Source organism: Drosophila guanche, unplaced genomic scaffold, assembly GCF_900245975.1.
Source record: "Drosophila guanche unplaced genomic scaffold, DGUA_6, whole genome shotgun sequence".
NCBI lineage: Eukaryota > Metazoa > Arthropoda > Insecta > Diptera > Drosophilidae > Drosophila > Drosophila guanche.
Window position 1 is genome coordinate 3,477,058 of NW_022995745.1, and position 17,546 is coordinate 3,494,603.

The 17,546-nt window shown below is 47.3% G+C and overlaps 4 protein-coding genes across 5 annotated transcripts in view; 3 read left to right on the forward strand and 1 right to left on the reverse strand.

The window, feature by feature from the left end:
• Positions 1-1,673: 1,673 nt before the first annotated feature.
• LOC117580646 (peptide transporter family 1) lies at positions 1,674-7,653 on the forward strand. 2 transcript variants are annotated; one of them, XM_034267245.1, is made up of 6 exons: positions 1,674-1,829; positions 2,214-2,291; positions 4,803-5,083; positions 5,149-5,227; positions 5,305-6,308; positions 6,438-7,653. In XM_034267245.1, the coding sequence occupies exons 2-6, from the start codon at positions 2,273-2,275 to the stop codon at positions 7,425-7,427; spliced, it is 2,373 nt and encodes a 790-aa protein (XP_034123136.1). In that variant the 5' UTR covers positions 1,674-1,829; positions 2,214-2,272; the 3' UTR covers positions 7,428-7,653. The 2 variants fall into 2 exon arrangements, with proteins under 2 accessions (XP_034123136.1, XP_034123135.1); XM_034267244.1 differs by lacking the exons at positions 1,674-1,829; positions 2,214-2,291 and adding an exon at positions 4,671-4,719.
• A 1,440-nt stretch (positions 7,654-9,093) lies between these two features.
• Positions 9,094-17,546, forward strand: part of LOC117580647 — an 11,114-nt gene continuing 2,661 nt past the window's right edge. Inside the window, exons 1-2 of the mRNA XM_034267246.1 lie at positions 9,094-9,099; positions 13,658-13,838. The gene's annotated coding sequence lies outside the window, so the exon portion shown is untranslated. The remainder of the gene's footprint in view (positions 9,100-13,657; positions 13,839-17,546) is intronic.
• Positions 9,491-11,714, forward strand: LOC117580648 (V-type proton ATPase subunit d 1). Its single transcript, XM_034267247.1, has 3 exons — positions 9,491-9,852; positions 10,134-10,642; positions 10,713-11,714. Exons 1-3 carry the CDS (start codon positions 9,726-9,728, stop codon positions 11,127-11,129), a joined length of 1,053 nt encoding a protein of 350 aa, XP_034123138.1. The 5' UTR covers positions 9,491-9,725; the 3' UTR covers positions 11,130-11,714.
• LOC117580649 lies at positions 11,768-12,367 on the reverse strand. The gene is made up of 2 exons (XM_034267248.1): positions 12,319-12,367; positions 11,768-12,251 (listed from the first exon to the last, which is right to left on the reverse strand). Exons 1-2 carry the CDS (start codon positions 12,338-12,340, stop codon positions 11,842-11,844), a joined length of 432 nt encoding a protein of 143 aa, XP_034123139.1. The 5' UTR covers positions 12,341-12,367; the 3' UTR covers positions 11,768-11,841.

Sequence of the window (17,546 nt, forward strand, 5' to 3'; positions counted from 1 at the left end):
GGCTACTCACTTCTTAGCACATAAATTGTTTGTTGGCACAGCCCCAAGTTCTGGTGTCGTTCAAGGGCACAGAGCAGACGGGGATTGCATAGCAGCAGATCGATTTGTCGCAGTTGTTGCATGCCACAACATTCCCATTGAGCCTTGCACACATTCCACAGCAAAAACTATTAAAGTGATGGCTATCGACACGCAACCAGATCGACTGATACACATAACCTACTCCTCATTCGTATGGCGCATACTCTTAATGGCTTTAATTAAGTGTTACTCAATCGGGCGCATTGCATACCATAGACCATACACCATAGACCATACACCATCACAATGCAATCTCAAGCCGATCGGGGCGGAGCGGTGCCGGGCCAGGCCAAATGACAATCGTAAAAACGAAAGCAAGAAGCAAAACAACAACTGAAAGTACACTTATCGCCCAGCCATACCCCCCGCCCCCCGGCCCACGAATCAAATAGCAATAACAATAACAGTAACACAGTGACAATAACAGCAAAAACAACACCAACATCGCGCAATGAATGACTTTTGGGCCATTCGGCGGCGGGTACGAGTACGAGTGCCAGCATAGCCAATAGCCAATAGCCAATAGATGTTTATACTTGTTTCTGGGCATGGCTATAATGATAGCGAACCATAAATACTATTTGCAGTTATCGGCTCGGCGATTAAGTTCAGTTCATAAAACAAAACCGACACGAGTCGGGGCCCCCGATTAGATGCCAATCGATCTGCGTAAGCGTCTCCTCCGTCTCTGCTCTGCTCTGAACTAAATCGAAATCAATTTGATTTGAGTGTCCCGCCCATAGCTGCGTGAATGCCCGTAATCCCCTCGAAGCAGCATCGGTAGAGTGGAGATCCTTCTGATATTCTGTACCATGGGGACGTGGATACCTCCAAAAATGCGAAGTTTATTAATTGTATGTACCGACAAAATGAGTACGATTAACGAGTTTATTAGAAGACTATTTATAGATCAAATTGATAACGGTTATTACTACATTTTCGGGTTTAATATTAACATACAACGTCTGCCTTTTTGGAACAATTAAATATAGATTCGCTCTGAGTCGCAGAGTCTGGGCTGCCATACCTGAGTTCTCTCTCTCTCCCTCTCTCCTCGCGCAGAACACTTTCTCTCTTTCTGCGCTCCCCCTCTTTGGCTGTTAGAGAGAGGCGAAAATATTTAGTTAATGACTTGACTGACTCCCACTGTCCGCCCACCTTCGAGTAGTTTGAAACAGACGAGGCGTGGCACTGAGATAAGTTACTGGCAGGGCAATGGAGATTTACGTACATACTTATGTATGATCTGGCGTTGTCATTGTCGTTGCTGTTGTGGAACCGCTCTGACAGCGATGAGAGACGGGCCATAAATAGCAGACGGGCATAGCGAATACCATCCATCTACCTCTTCATTCATTGCGGGAACACAAAAGAGCGGGGGCCGTAAATAGTCGTACTTGCAGCGGACTGTCGATAACACAACGATTAGGCTTATCGCAGTTAACGCAGTTTTGTCATCCTTCCAGCACGCCAGCGACGTCGACGTCGACGTCTACAGTGGCAGTGGCAGTGACAGACGCAGCACGCGCGCAGTCGCAGCGAGCAGCAAGCAGCAAGCAGAGCAGAGCAGAGCAGAGCTCAGAAGCAAGCAGCGCAACAGTTAACGGCTTCTTAGCAAAGCTTGCAAGCAGCCGACATCAGTCAGAGTCTGTTGATCGTCGCTGCCGGACCGACCGAACTGCAGCTTTTTGTTTGTGCTTCATTCTGTTTTATTTTTTGTTGTTGTATATTTAGCTCAATGTTTTAATGTGAGTTACAGTGCGGGCAATACGAGAAATGTAACCCTACAATACGTAAACCCAAACAGACAAAACAAAACCAGACCAGACCAGATCAGGCAGCAAATAAAATATAAATAAAAAGCACTTTCTTGTTGTAAAAAATATACAATTTATGCACGTTTTTTGTTGTTGTATATTATTTTTGCACTTTCTGACCGCTTTGTGTGCTAATTGAACTCTGAAATATTTCGGGCAAAGGATGTCACAGATTTTTTTTGTATGACGGCACGTCTCTGCTCGGCTTGCTCTTTTTTCCTCGTGTTCTTGATTGAATCAGAAAAGAAAGCGCGAACTTACCATATAAATGTAAACATAAATAAATATATACAAGTATTTCCATTCGATTTCAAGTGACGCGTAACGGATGCAAAGCAAAACCCCAGCGACAAACCAGCATCAGCAGCACCAACATGACGGATAAGGAAAATGGTATTGTTTGTTGTTTCTATAATTATTCTATAATTGTTCATAATTATAGATGTACATACACTCGTAATTATACGATCTACAATTGAAGTGGGCGCAGGGGGTACGCGGTTTTTGGTCAAGATTTCATAGAGTTGGAAATTCATTTGGAAATTATTGGACGGGCAGCTGCGATTAAACAATCGAAATTGAAGTGTTAGTTTATCTGAAATACTCGCAATCTTAAGCATTAAATGGCATAAGCACAGCCCTAGAAATGACGCTGAGAAAGTGTTTGCCTCACGCAGCTTTCCCCTATCAGAGCCAAGAACCTTTGTGGCAAACCTCCCACACTCACGCCCACCCGTAGACCCATATGTAGGCCGTTGAGTAACGAGCAGCGCCATAAAGATTAACTGTACACACTCGTACTCGTACTCGTACTCGTGGTATAAATATATATTTATCTGTCAACACTTGAATCGGCATTAGTGGCCGCAAAGCTGCAGAGCGACAGGCTGAAGAGCCTTTACCCAGAACTCGTGCTCGTGCCTCTGCCCCACAAATCTAGACATGCCGATAAGGGTAGCCCAAGTGCGCATCGATCCCCCCATCTGCATCGAGCCACTTCGACTTGGCCCAGTAGTGGTAAGCGCCCAAAGAAAACGAAGAGTTGCCAAAATTGGTCAATCGGCACACTGCCGCTCCCCCATTTGGCATTGCCACAACCCCGTTTTGTGCGTGGCACAAATGTGTGTTATATTAGTTGTGTTTTGGCTTATTGCGCTTGCATTTCAATGCCAGGTCTACAAATCGTCGTCTACAACGTCATTTGCATATTTATAAGCGTTGAGGCGGGTGTGTGCCTTGAATATATGACTCTGAGCTCATGAATGATACCACAACTCTCTGTGATTTATGTTCGTTTTTGCTTTGGTATTCCCCCGGTCCGAGCCGCCCCAAACGATTGCTGACAAATCGCCGGGGCCTGCGCTGTGTGATGCACGTAAGATCGCTTAGCGGCAATGGATGCTGGAATTTTGTGGCATTGTTTTGTGACATTTCTGTTGCAGCTCAGAGCAGAAACTCTCTGGACTCTGGCGCTGATTGTATGTCGTGCAGGAACAAGCCAATCAGCTACCGAATATTGGCTTTCATATCTAGGCGATACCAACCCCACAACCAGCTTCAATCACATTCCGAGAAAGAGCAAACTGAGGAACACTTCAACATTGTAATTAAAATTGGATCGATAGCGCAAAGGGGCAAAGGGGCAAAGAGGGCAGGCAGGCCGCAGCTGACGCTGCCTAATCGCTTGTAAATCAGTTAGAAGCGCTCGATACATGACAAACAAGTGGATAAGAGTGGGTTCCATAGCCGTATGGCTCTATGGCTCTTTGGATTGTACGCAGCTCATTTCATTCTGTGCCGCTGCTCAAATTTACAGCCACCAACAATAGCCGACGCGATAACAGGCAGCGATAACGATAAAAGCAGTAACTTACCCTGATGCGCATTCGCCATTGTCATTCCATTCCACTGGGGCAATGTCATCCTTCCGACTCGATCAACGCTTCCAGCGTACTGAGAAAGTTATCCGCTGTGCTGATAACCTTTTCCCCCATTAAGGAAACACTTGAGTTATTTTTCAGATGAGTAACACAAACAAAAAGTTACCCTTTTTGGGTCTTCCCATTCATAAACAGAACAGCAGCTCTGACCTATAAGAGCTCGACTTGAAGCTACTTCTGTGCCTGTGGCTTTACCCCTCTGGCATTGACACACTTCCAAAGTACTCTGACTCGCTGGACACGATTGGCATGCGTGCCCGAGCGACTTCAAACAATATCCACCGCAACGGACTAAGTGATAAGTAATTGGATTGCTTGCCAAGGGGGCTTTTTCGTTGCTGCCATGTGAAGGCCAGTCGTAAAGGCTGATAAAGCATCGATCGCTGTGCCTGGGATGCGAATGGATTAGCCTATCGATCGATGATCCAATGCATGCACACATTCCCTTCCAGCCAAGCCAAAACACTCTCACACTTAAGGGCATGAGTTGGCTGCCAGACGCTTCCTGGCTGCCAGTTGCCCATTTGCGGGGATCAACTGTAGCGTCACACGATTGGGAGAGAGCTATCTGAGTGGTGTTATCTGCCACGGCTGTGGACAGTGTCTCTGCCTCTGTGGCTTTTTATGGGCCCTGCATCTAATGCGTTAAGATTTATGCCAAGCCAGCAAAGAATTCACACGCTAACCGGGGTGGACGCACTCCAAATGAAGAACTGTCGGATCTGTTATCTGGATGGGGTTGTGGCTGTCAAGTACAAGGCTGTCTTTACCCATTCCCATTCTGATGAAATGCGGCCGAGTCTCCCGCATCAGTTGAGATTCGCTGGCCAAGGCAGACAATTGCAAAATGGAATCTGCAGCGGAGATTGTGCCGCTGCTTGGTGGGCATCACTTCCCTCCTTGTCGATATTTTGAGTTCTAATTCTTCAAATTCTTCGAATTCTTTCTTTTTGCTGCTCCACAGAAATACTGCCAGCCGCTGAGCCCAGCGAGGCAGCGCCTGTAGTCCTTGCAGCACCCACAACGGAGTCTGCCCCGAGCGTTGCACCGCTGGAGAAAATTGCAGAAGCAACTGCAGCCACAGTCGAGGAGCCAGCAGCCGAGTCCAAGGCCGAGACCAATGGCAAGGCGCTGCTGCCGGTGGAGACCAAAAAGTTGCCCGAACCACAGCCGGAGCAGAATGGCAAGGAATGGAAGGAGGACAAGGACTTCAACAACGTTGCCGAGGCCGAGGGACAGCAGAAGGTGAGTTGAGTACTTCGGTCAGTTGGAGTTTACCCATCCGAATCCTCGCTCTTTCCATTCAACAGAAACTTCCGTATCCCAAGTCCGTGTTCTTCATCATCAGCAATGAGTTTTGCGAGCGCTTCAACTACTACGGAATGCGAAGTGAGTTTGCCACATCAAGGATCAAGGATTCAGATTCATTCAGCACAGGCTAATGTCCATTTCGCACCTCTTTGCAGCTGTCCTTGTGCTTTATTTGAGTCGTCAGCTGGGCTATGCGGAGGACACAGCCACCGTGGTGTTCCACGTGTTCACCATGTTCGTGTATTTCCTGTGCGTGTTTGGAGCCATCGTCTCGGACTCCTGGCTGGGCAAGTTCAAGACGATATTGTACCTGTCGATGGTGTACATCTGCGGATCAGTGCTGCTCACCCTGGGCGCCATTGGGCCGCTCAATCTGCCCGTGGAGACATTCACGATGCTCGGACTGGCCCTCATAGCCCTGGGCTCGGGCGGCATTAAGCCGTGCGTGTCAGCCTTTGGCGGTGATCAGTTCAAGGTGCCGGAGCAGGTCAAGCAGATCACCTCGTTCTTCTCCCTGTTCTACTTCTCGATCAATGCTGGCTCGCTGATCTCGACGACGGTGACGCCGATCCTGCGCGAAGATGTCTCCTGCTTCGATGACATCAATTGCTATCCTTTGGCCTTCGGTGTGCCCGCCATCCTCATGATCATTTCGGTGGTGATCTTTGTGCTCGGACGATCGCTGTACAAGATGAAGCCGCCGGCGGGTAATATGGTGGTGCTGGTCTCGAGCACCATCTGGACTGCGATCACCACCAAGTGCAAGGAGAAGAAGACCAATCCGCGCGAGCACTGGCTGGACTATGCGGACAAGAAGTACGAGCGACAGCTGATCGACGATGTCAAGGTGCTGATGCGTGTCCTGTTCCTGTATCTGCCGCTGCCTGTGTTCTGGGCACTGTTCGATCAGCAGGGCTCCCGCTGGACCTTCCAGGCCACGCGCATGGACGGCGACATGGGCTCCTGGGACATCAAGCCCGATCAGCTGCAGGTGCTCAACCCGCTGCTCATTCTCGTCTTTATACCCCTCTACGATGTGGCCTTCTATCCGGCGCTCAGCCTAATCGGCATTCGTCGGCCGCTGCAGAAGCTTACCGCGGGCGGCATCCTGGCCGGCATCGCCTTCATTATCTCTGGCATTGTGGAGCTCAATTTGGAGGTAAGTACGATCCCCGATCGCTGTCACTGCACCTGCACCTGCACCTGCACATCAAACTCCTGCCCCTCACCGCCCTCTCTCTCTCTCTACACTCTTCTCTTTCGTTGCACGCTTCTTTGTGGCTGCTAGAAAACCTATCCTGACCTACCCTACAGCCAGCACATCCAGCTGCGGGTCTTCAACACGGAGAACTGCCCGCTGACATTCAGCAGCAACCTACTCGGCGCCGAGAGCTTCGAGGTGCCGCAGTTCGGTGTCTACACCAACAAGGACCTGTACGTGGCGAACTCGTGGAATCTTGAGTATCAGATCAGCAGCTCGGACCCCAACTGCCAACTGTCCAACGTGGGCAGCCAACTCCTGACCCAAAAGAAGGCCTGGTCGCTGTTCGTCAACCCGTTGAATGCCACACAGAACACCTACTGGCAGGAGGACTTTGTGGACAAGCCCTCCGAGAGCCATCCCCTCGTGCGGACCGTTGCCAATGTGCCGCCCCAGAGCACGATCGTGTGGAAGAATGCCGACAAGGGGGACATCGCCTACGAGCAGTATGCCAACGAGACGCTCCTCACACGCGTCTACTCCGCCAAGTACGATGTGCTCATCGATGGCGTGCCGGTGGGATCCGTCGATGTCCATGCGGGCGGTGTCTACACGCTGCTGGTCAAGCAGAATGCCCAAGGGGGCTACGACCACGTGCTGATTGAGGTCACGGAACCCAACTCCATGAACATTCTCTGGCTGATACCGCAGTATGTAATCATGACACTCGGCGAAGTGATGTTCTCCGTCACGGGACTGGAGTTCTCCTATGCCCAGGCACCGCCCAGCATGAAGTCCGTGCTGCAGGCCTGCTGGCTGCTTACCGTTGCCTTTGGCAATGTCATTGTCGTGATCATTGCCGAGGCGGCGCTGTTCGATTCACAGGCCAGTGAATTCTTCCTGTTTGCCGGCCTCATGTTCGCGGACATGCTGGTGTTCATGGTGATGGCGTACTACTATCAGCCCAATGATCCCAATAAGAAAGAGGAAGTGCAGCCACTGACGGGCGATGCCAAGACCGAGATACCGCCACTCGAAGAGGGTGTCGAGAACAAGGGCAAGGACATCAATGAGTAGAGGCTAACACTGCTCTCTCCCTCCTGCGGCTGCGGCTGCTGCTGCTCCCGTGTTGTGTATTATAAATATTTTATGTGTATATGTCCGATCCCTACGATTACATTTCCAATCTAAGTGTATGTGAAGCTCTGGTCGCTCCGTATCGGCAGACTGTTGTGGCATATAAAACAAGAAACATTTCAGTTTAGTTAATCTAATAAAATGAAGAAACAAAATCAATTAGTAAGCCGCTTCCCTCCGTCTCTTTGCTTATCTTTTGTTGTTGTGTGTGTTTGTCTTGTGTCTGTCCTCTCTGCAACTCATTTGAGTAAGAGAAACTCAAAAGAAACAAAGAGAAGAGAGAAAAGAACTCTCTCCGCACATTGAACGGTTTATCTTCCTCCCACCCCCCGCCGCCTGGAACTGTCAGCAAACCTACCCGAACATACCGAGCAGCGGGAACACACAGCTTCGTGTGTTTAGCGGCATACCCGAGTGCTCCTATCGCATCAGCACGAATCTGCGCGCACGCGAAAGCTTCACGCTGCAGGGCCTGGACATGTACTATTCGGGCAGCGTTGCCACCTGCAACGGCACCTTCACGCTCACCTACTCCATCGAGAGCCTCACAACAGGTGAATTACATTGACATACATTCAAAGAGCAGCCGATATCCAAGGCTTTGCGTTTCACAGGCTGCATCAAACTGCAGGCTGGCACCCAGGAGCTGTATGAGGCGACGGCGCACACGCTCTTTCTGCGTCCGGCGCACGCCATTACCAAACACTGGTACGTGGATGAGGTGCAAAAGTCCAACCGTTCGCAGTCCTTTGTGCGGACGCTGGCCAATTTGTTGGCCACCACACGTGTGGTGTGGACCGAGACGAGCAGTGGCAACGTCGTGCTGGACATGCCCGCACGCAACCATGATCTCTACGAGCTGGTTACCGGAGAGTATGACGTGCAGGTGGGGGAGCAGCCGTTGACCGATGTCAGCGTGCGGGCGGGCGGTGTCTACGCCCTGGTCGTGGCCCAGAGCCAGGGTGCCTTTGTCTCGCGCATGTTTGAAGTCACGGAGCCAAACTCGATGAGCATGCTGTGGCTGGTGCCGCAATATGTGGTGATGACACTCGGCGAGGTGATGTTCTCAGTCACCGGACTGGAGTTCTCCTACTCCCAGTCCCCGCCCAGCATGAAGTCCGTGCTGCAGGCCTGCTGGCTGTTGACAGTCGCCTTTGGCAATGTCATCGTTGTGGTTGTCGCGGAATTGCAGTTCTTTGATTCGCAGGCCAGCGAGTTTTTCCTCTTCGCTGGCCTCATGTTCGTCGATATGCTCATCTTTATGGCGATTGCCTACTTTTACATACCCTACTACGAGCAGGAGGCGTTGAGACGTTGAGTTCAGGCAATAGTGTTAAATAAAGTCAACTAATGGGCATCCTAATAATATTTGTACCCAAACCAACACTTAATTAAATGCATATTTATATATTGACAGAATCAACTAGTTTTCTGTCTGTTCTTATTAAAGATGGTTTATTAATTATTAAATTTAGCATGGAATTTAACTTTGTGGACACCTGTCGTCGAAATAGTCAACTTGTGGCAGCGCCACCTGTAGTTGAGTCCGATAAAGCGCATGTAACGAAATGTGGAACATGTGTAGTTGCATTTAATTTCTACTTTTTGGTTTGTGCCTTAGTGTAAAAGAAATCACATTTAAGAGACTCGTTTAGTAGAAAATATTATAATTTCGGGTCCTCGCCAGCTGGTAATATTAAAGTCACTGTAAAAATCTAAGAATTTTGTTCCCAATCATGGGCAGATAACGGTTAACCCCTTGAGTGGGTGTTTAAAAATACGCATTAAATCACTAATTGATTCCCTATAAATAATTATTTAAATTAGTTTTGCAACTTTGTTTTTAAGTGCACTTAAATCAGATACTAATAAATGGCTGATAGCATGAAATAGAATATCATATGTCTGCAAATAATTTGGCAACTGGTATATTTACGGTATGTTTGGAAAAGAGAATGCATATTTCGGTATATTTTTAAAGGTCATGCTGCAGCGGTCACACTGAGCCCTACCGTGAAAAAAAATCATATGACTTGGATCGATTTGGAAAAGAAAATAGGTTGAATTTTCATCACAGCACCGTTGCTTTCTTACACATTTCGCGGAATTCAATCGAGCCAGATTCGCAGCCCGCAGCCCGAGTCCAGACTTTCAGTCAACTCCTCCCAATTACAGTAACAGTGCGCGTGTCGTGTGCTTTTTTTTTTGCTTTGTGTGTTGATTTGTAAGTTTGCAACTATGGACAGCTCAGGATTCATGTTCAACATCGACAATGGCTATCTGGAGGGCCTGTGCCGTGGCTTCAAGTGTGGCATCCTGAAGCAGGCGGATTACTTGAATCTGGTGCAGTGCGAAACCTTGGAAGGTGAGTAAGTGGGCTGGCTGGCTGGCTGGCTGGTCGCCACCATACATACAACGCACCCGTCCCGTCCATACCCGTACGCCCGCTTTGTCATGTGACCGTGCGGCCGTGGCTGATTGATATCAGCAGCAGCAGCACTGTATGTATACATACATACATACATGTGCACGAATGAATGTGAACGAATGTGGGTGTGTGTGTAAGCTTGTCTTGTGATTAGTTAATAATATTTTAGACATTTTCCACGAAATTCAAATGCATTCGCACGTCCGATTCAATTTTAGATCTGAAACTGCATCTGCAGGGCACCGACTACGGCAGCTTCCTGGCCAACGAGCCCTCACCGCTGTCCGTGTCCGTGATCGATGACAAGCTGCGGGAGAAGCTGGTCATTGAGTTCCAGCATATGCGCAACCATGCTGTGGAGCCGCTGTCCAACTTCCTGGACTTCATCACCTATGGCTATATGATTGACAACATCATTCTGCTCATTACGGGCACGCTGCACCAGCGGCCCATTTCGGAGCTGATACCCAAGTGCCATCCGCTGGGCAGCTTCGAGCAGATGGAGGCCATCCATGTGGCATCGACGCCCGCTGAGCTGTACAACGCTGTGCTGGTGGACACGCCGCTCGCCCCGTTCTTTGTCGACTGCATTTCCGAGCAGGATCTCGACGAGATGAACATCGAAATCATCCGCAACACGCTGTACAAAGCCTACCTGGAGGCCTTCTACAACTTCTGCAAGAACATGGGCGGTGCTACCGCAGATGTCATGTGCGAGATCTTGGCGGTAAGTGCCCCGGTCGCCCCTTGGTGTCTCTCCTTCATTCCATAGCTGGTTTCTCTTCTTATGCTTGCAGTTTGAGGCCGATCGTCGTGCCATTATCATCACGATCAACTCATTCGGCACCGAGCTGTCCAAGGACGATCGCGCCAAGCTGTATCCCAACTGTGGCAAGATGTACCCCGATGGCTTGGCCGCTCTGGCCCGTGCCGACGACTACGAGCAAGTGAAGACCGTGGCCGAGTACTATGCGGAGTACGCCGCTCTCTTCGACGGCTCCGGCAACAATCCCGGCGACAAGACACTCGAGGATAAGTTCTTCGAGCACGAGGTCAAGCTGAACGTGTACGCCTTCTTGCAACAGTTCCACTTTGGCGTCTTCTACGCGTACCTTAAGCTCAAGGAGCAGGAGTGCCGCAACATTGTCTGGATTGCCGAGTGCGTGGCCCAGAAGCATCGCGCCAAAATCGACAACTACATACCAATCTTCTAAGCCAATCAGCCGCCCCCTCCCAGTCGGCATTCAAATAATTATTACTCGTTTTTTTTTTTCCTCCTGCCCTTCAAGATATGTCTGTATTTTGTTTTTGTTTTTGGTTCTCCACCAATCCCTTGTTATCAATTGTTTAATGTATATTAATATTGTGTCTTTGTGCAAACTTTATGTATGTATATGTATGTAGTTTTATTACGAGTATTATTGTCGCTCCCCCGATAAGTTCTTTTTCTTCTGGGTTTTTAGTTGAATTGAACATTTTTCTGCTTCCATAAGTATCCTCCATCCCGAGGCAGATATTTATATCTATATATATATAAGTATGTATGTATGCAGGAGGCAACTTAAGAGCGTTGTCCTCTCGTGTACCTCACACATATTTATAATTATTGAAAGACACAAAACACAAAATGAATAACAAAGCATTGGGTGAGGAGAGCATCAGCACCATACCATACATATGTTATCTACTATATAGAAATGCTTACATATACAGCAAACAAACAAACAAACAAAAACCTACATATGTGAATGATATAAATCAATTATTAAAACATGTTTTCAAACATTCCCTCAAACGTTTCTCTCTGTCTATTCCTTGTCCCATACCCAGCAATAAGTAGCAATTATTAATGTATGATATTAAGTATTGGTTTGTATTTACATCGAAAGATTTATGTTTAGCACAGTGTTCGAAATATTTAGTACGCTATTTTAACAATTTAGAAAAGAAATTTTTGGCCAATAGAACCGCCTCATGCTTTTGGGAAGCCACATTAGCAGCAATCGTCTTGGAACTCTTTGAAGATCCCGCATCTCCACTGCATTTCGAATCCTTAGATGCCAGGGCCTCGTTTCCAGGTTTCGTGTTCAGTGTCGGGTCGTCGTCGGTGTTCAGTTTTCGTTGGTAAATACCGTGACACACAAGTTGCCAAGTAACTTTAGCTTTGACTTTCTTCTGAGTTATTTTTTTTGAATTTTCAACAAATATGTTGACCACCTTCTTCCCGGATGCAGATGGCTGTTTAGGGTCCACCCAGACGATGCGAGTCACGTTCTCGTACACCTCCACCATGTCGTCACGGCTGCGAGTCGACTTCGACGTCCAATCGTTCATCTCTTTGGCCAAAAGAGATTCGTGGCGGATTATAAGTCGGTTTAATAATAATCATTTTTGTTCACTTACCAGGGATTTTCAGTTTATTCATATTTGAAATATTTTTAGGGGAGCCAGAAAAAAAAAAATTGTATTGTTGTTTATTACCGGTTGTGTAAAAATAAAATGATTTTGTCAAGGTATAAGTTTCGACCTAATACTTACATGAGAAAAAACGGCCAACTAGGAGTTTTATGCGGACATATTGAAATTAATACAATATATTTATTTATTAGTAGGCCGAGTTCGGAAATTTGTAAATTGAGTAGCAACATTTTAATAAAGTTAAAGTAAAACTTAGCCAAATGTAATAATGAATGACTTTAGAAGCCGCTAAGTGGACATTTCTTACATTTTAAGTTGAGGAATTCCTTTCAAAATTGTTTTAAAATTTGGAAAATGAATGCATGGTTCAATCAACATAGACATTAACATATTTTCGCTTTAGCAATGCAAAGTAAAATGCAAACATAGTTTTTCTTGGGAAAGAAAGTACTTACCAATGGAGCTATGGAGGGTCCAACTATGTTCATAAACAGGAGCGCTTGCACCGTGCAATATGCAACCTCATTAATTAGTTTAATGTATTGTTATATGTAGAAAAATAAAATGAAATCAGTCTCTGTACTAAATCCATTTTTAGAAGAAATAGGATGCAGCTCCTCTGATCTTTCAGATATGCAGCTTTGTCAGTTCCATTGGGGAGCTCAATCACGTCTAGCTGGGGCCTTGAGAATCTTCTTTGTCTCGTGGACAGAGCAGAGTTCCTTGGCCACTTCAAGGTTCATTCGTGCAGAGGGTGCGGTCCTTGGTGTGTCTCCTTTGTGCTGGGTGCGTCATCTAGGCCCAGACAAAGAAATATCAGACGTAATCCATCACTATGAGAAGTATATGGATGAGGAAGAGGAAGAGCGCTGCCGCATTGGCCAAGTGGCACAAATTACCAGTGGACAAGAGTTCGAAGCGGGGGTTAATTGCGAGAGGTGATCGTATGAGCCAGACGAACATGTTCGCTGGCTGAGCGAGCAGTCCGTTGTACGTGCCCATGTATCGTGGAGGCCTACGGAGTGTGGTACCGTTAGGCTCTGGTTTGGTGTAGAACAGGTGCCACGGCCAACACGTTCGATGGGAAAAGAAAGCATCTCTTTTTGGGCTGGCTCGATCAGCTGTGGGTTCGCGCCCGGTTCGGTTCAGTCGCTGGAATCGCCAATAACTCGGCTCGATGCCTTCGACTCGTCGCAGTTGTGTTTCGCGTCTTCGAACGTTCAGTTGAGTCTTTAAAAGCTCCGAGCTTGCTTCCCCACAAGCCAGAAAAGCTCCTACCTAGCCCAGCTTACACACAGACAGGCGCGCGCCAAGTTACAAACAGTTTTTTTTCTCTGCTGTCGCTCCCTCTGCGATTTGCCGTTACACGGAGTGTCAAACTCAAACGATTTTTTTTTGTTCAAGTGCCTTTTGTTTATTGATTGTTCTGTGGCCGCTGCAGTTAGGTGCTTTCAGAGCGCATCCCCAAACGAGTGGAGTGTCCGTACCGCCAGGAAAGCACACTTGTACGTATGACCAAACAAAATTGGGTGGATGCCACTGTACAGTAAACTTTGAGCCATCTGTTTCACCTCAGTTCGATTTTTTTGTTGTTGTTGTTTTTGTTTGACTGACAAATGAGAAATGCGGTCGTAGACAGCAGTTGTAGAACGCACGCTCGCTCGGCTCGGCTCGGCTCGGCTCGGCGGCACTTAACTTGGCCAAAGATGATGACTGAAGTCGCAGTTGAAGACCAGGAAAAGCCACAGCGCAGCCAATGCCTGACCATGCCAAGGCAATTGCACGTAAAAGTCGCCGTGAAATTGTGTCAACCAGTTTGGCTCTGGCTCTGGCACTGGCACTGTCTCTGGCTGTGGCTCTCTGTCTCTGGCTGAGGTGTTTCTTACCCTCCCTCCATCCCTCCCTCCATCCGCAACATAACCTAACCATCTACGACGTTTGTTATCCGCTTCTGTTTGTGCTTCTGTTTCGTTCTTCTTCGGGCCCGTCATTAACTTATTTGAATTTGGCAAAACAAAAGAAACGCAGACGAGGCCGAAGCGCTTACATTCTTCGTTTTACTTTCTACCATCATCCCATAGCATTCCTCTCTGCGCTGCTTTGCTCTGCTCTCCTCACCACTTAGCGGGCAAAGTTTGTGTGCCCAGCGGAGGGGACTTTGGTGACCCACTGGAAAGTGGAACTGTTCAATAGTTGGGCAATTGGCCAAGACGACTTGCACGATCCGACACGACCAGTAGAAGCAGATCATCCACCCACTGCTCTCGCACCCAAGTGATCTCTTTTTCTGTTGGCTTTCCCACACGCACGCACGCACGCGCAAGCTGTAGCCGAATCCACGATAGCTTTCAAAGCTCACCAATGCTGTTGCGTTGGGAGTATCGCTTGAGAAGGTTAATTTTCTGGTCCATCGGGTCAGCCTTGACCGGAAATGCGGCCCACACTCGCACACTGGCCGTTGTGCGCTGACCGTTACCCGCTCCCCACTGACCCATTCGTGGTCGAGGCCCACGCAGATGGCAAACACACAACAAAATTTCTCCGTTGGCTGCATTAAAGAACTTAACCTTAATTTTGGCATGGGGTCTCCACATTATGGTCATCATTATTATGGTAACTTTGATTTCTTCCTCCCATCTTGTTGCTGTTGCCCCAGCGATTTCACCCACACGTAGACCTCACAAATCAATGTCGGAGGCGTCAGAAGAAAGTGGCAAAGGCACATACAAACATCTACATACAAGCACACACACAGAGAAGAGAAACAAATCAAGCGGAAAAATTCAACGCCACAGCAGCCAAAGCGCAAAACTGAAATCAGAAGACACAAAATTATGCAAAATATGCCACTGTTACGAGCTTCATGTGAATATGGTGTTGTCTGTTGTCTGTTGTCTGCTGGGTTATATAAACCATGAAAGGATGTTAAAGTCTGATGAACTGCTGCTTAGCATAATCGCAGCTCGCGAGAGCGTTTGGTAATCACGGGTCCGGTCCACGCCTTGCGGATTACACGCAGATGGTGTGGCCAGTTGCCTCTGCAGACGAAGAAAAGAAATTTGTTCGGAATTTTTGCAGCAGTGACTCGGCCCTGCCAAATCGCTTGCGGGGAAGATTTGGGGGAGCTGAACACTTTCGCTTCCGAAGCCGAATAATTAACAGTTCAATTTCGGTTTCAATGGGCCATCACCATCTTCACCTCACTCTTAGCTGGATCGTATCAGTCGCTTGTCCCGCGCAGATTGTGTTATGATAATTTTCAGATAAACTCAACAACAGAAACAGAAACAACAACAAAAAGACTCAAAAACCGATTTCACTTTCTATTTTCCTATGCGTTTAATAATTAATTCATGCTAATAACTTTTCACAACCGTTATAATTTATTGACAAAATTAGAAAATATGCGTCGGTCTCGGGCAAGCCAAAAAACAAAAACTCGATCCGTGAGATGGGGCAACGCGTTCGAGGGGGGAGTTTGAGAGTGAGAGCGAAAGAGATAACTAGTTGGACACACGTGGAGTCATGCATATGTATGTACATTCATACATATGTGTGCATTGTGCTTGTTTTTTGGATATTTTTGTTGTTGTAATTTCGATTTTTGTTCCAAATGTGAAATGCAAATGAAGACGGTCCGGTTACGTATTGGAATTTCTGCGTCACCTGTGGCCCAGACTCAAGCTCAAACCCGAGTGAAATTATTACCATGCACACATGTGTATGTGTATGTGTATGTGTGTGTTTGTGTATGTACTGCACTGTAATTCATACTCTCATGATGCATCTAATAATTAAAAGATTGACAGAAATGTGTCTGCCTCGCTATGCAATAATTAATTGAAGTTAATTATAAATTGTAATACCTTCCGGGCTCTGCTTTGCCGACTTAAAGACCGAAAATATATTAAGTTTCCCAGCCTCAGACACTTTCAAGAAAAATCCACACATGAGAAATTCATATTATGGTAACATTAGGCTATACAAAATATCAAATTTCATAAATTGGAAATGCCAAGATACCGCTAAGACATTTCGATAAACTATCAGCTTTTAGGCAATTAGCTCCCACCCATTTCAACCCCATCCAACCCAATCCAACCCCATCCAACCAGTATGGAAGCCAGTGGGTTGCACGGGTTACGGTTATACTTACGGTTAATGCCAGTTCCACAGCAGTCGCATTGGGGAACATTTTTTAATGGCATTGTAGCTCGAACAACCCGACCCCCACGTCGGACTTGGGCTGAGCTTTGGGCCTGTTAGGTCACAACCTGCTTTCTAGCCCGCCAGTTGTGGCGGTATTCTCTAGCCATCTGTTGCCTTTGAACATGCGGGAAGGTCATCAATGAAATGGACCGACAGATAAGCAGAAGAGTGAGGCAAAAAGCAGTGGAAGACAAAAATGAAAGTGGAACAAAGTGAAAGAGTTGGAAATTATGTAAGGAGAAGATATGTGGGGACTACATGCATATTAACACACATGTGAACATCCATTTAAATGTAGATGAAGATATCACTTGTGATTGTTGGGCATAGAATTATCATTATATATCATAGTTTCGATGCTTGAACCGTTACGGGCACACTCATGCATATTCCACATTTAAATATTTCGGTGGCGGGCAGCAGCTTCTTGGGCCTTCTTCATTTCTCCGGCTCCGAGCTCCAGTTAAAAGCCGCTAATTGATTCGGACATCTTGAGGCGCTGCGCACATCTTCCCTCCCCTCCCCTCCCCACCTACCACTTCCCGCTATCCGCAGCGAAGCACTTGAGGGGGTAAATGAGTCAATAGCAGAAATTTCACTTTGCCCAGCGGTGACTCCCCAGCCCAGGCCCCTCTTCAGAAGGCGAGCTTGAGCTTGGTTGGAGTTGTAGTTGGAGTTGGAACTTCGCTTCGAACTTGTTCGCTCAAAAGCAGTGCCGTTAAAGCAATGTCCCCCACCACACCGTGCTATTCTAATGAGGCCTAACCCCATTCGTCAATTAAATAACTATTGGTGTAGACCCATTCAGAGAGATTTCACTCTCGTTTTTTGTTTTTGTTGGTTTGATGGTACCATTGACTTCCATTGACGAACCGCTATAAGACGCTCGCTCTTACTCGTAATTTGTTTACACTGCTTTTGTCAAAGTTTTGGAAACCGTCGCATCGCATCGCTTCGTGGAGGTGGAGGTGGGCACGACAGAAAGAAGAAGAAGCTGCTGCTGT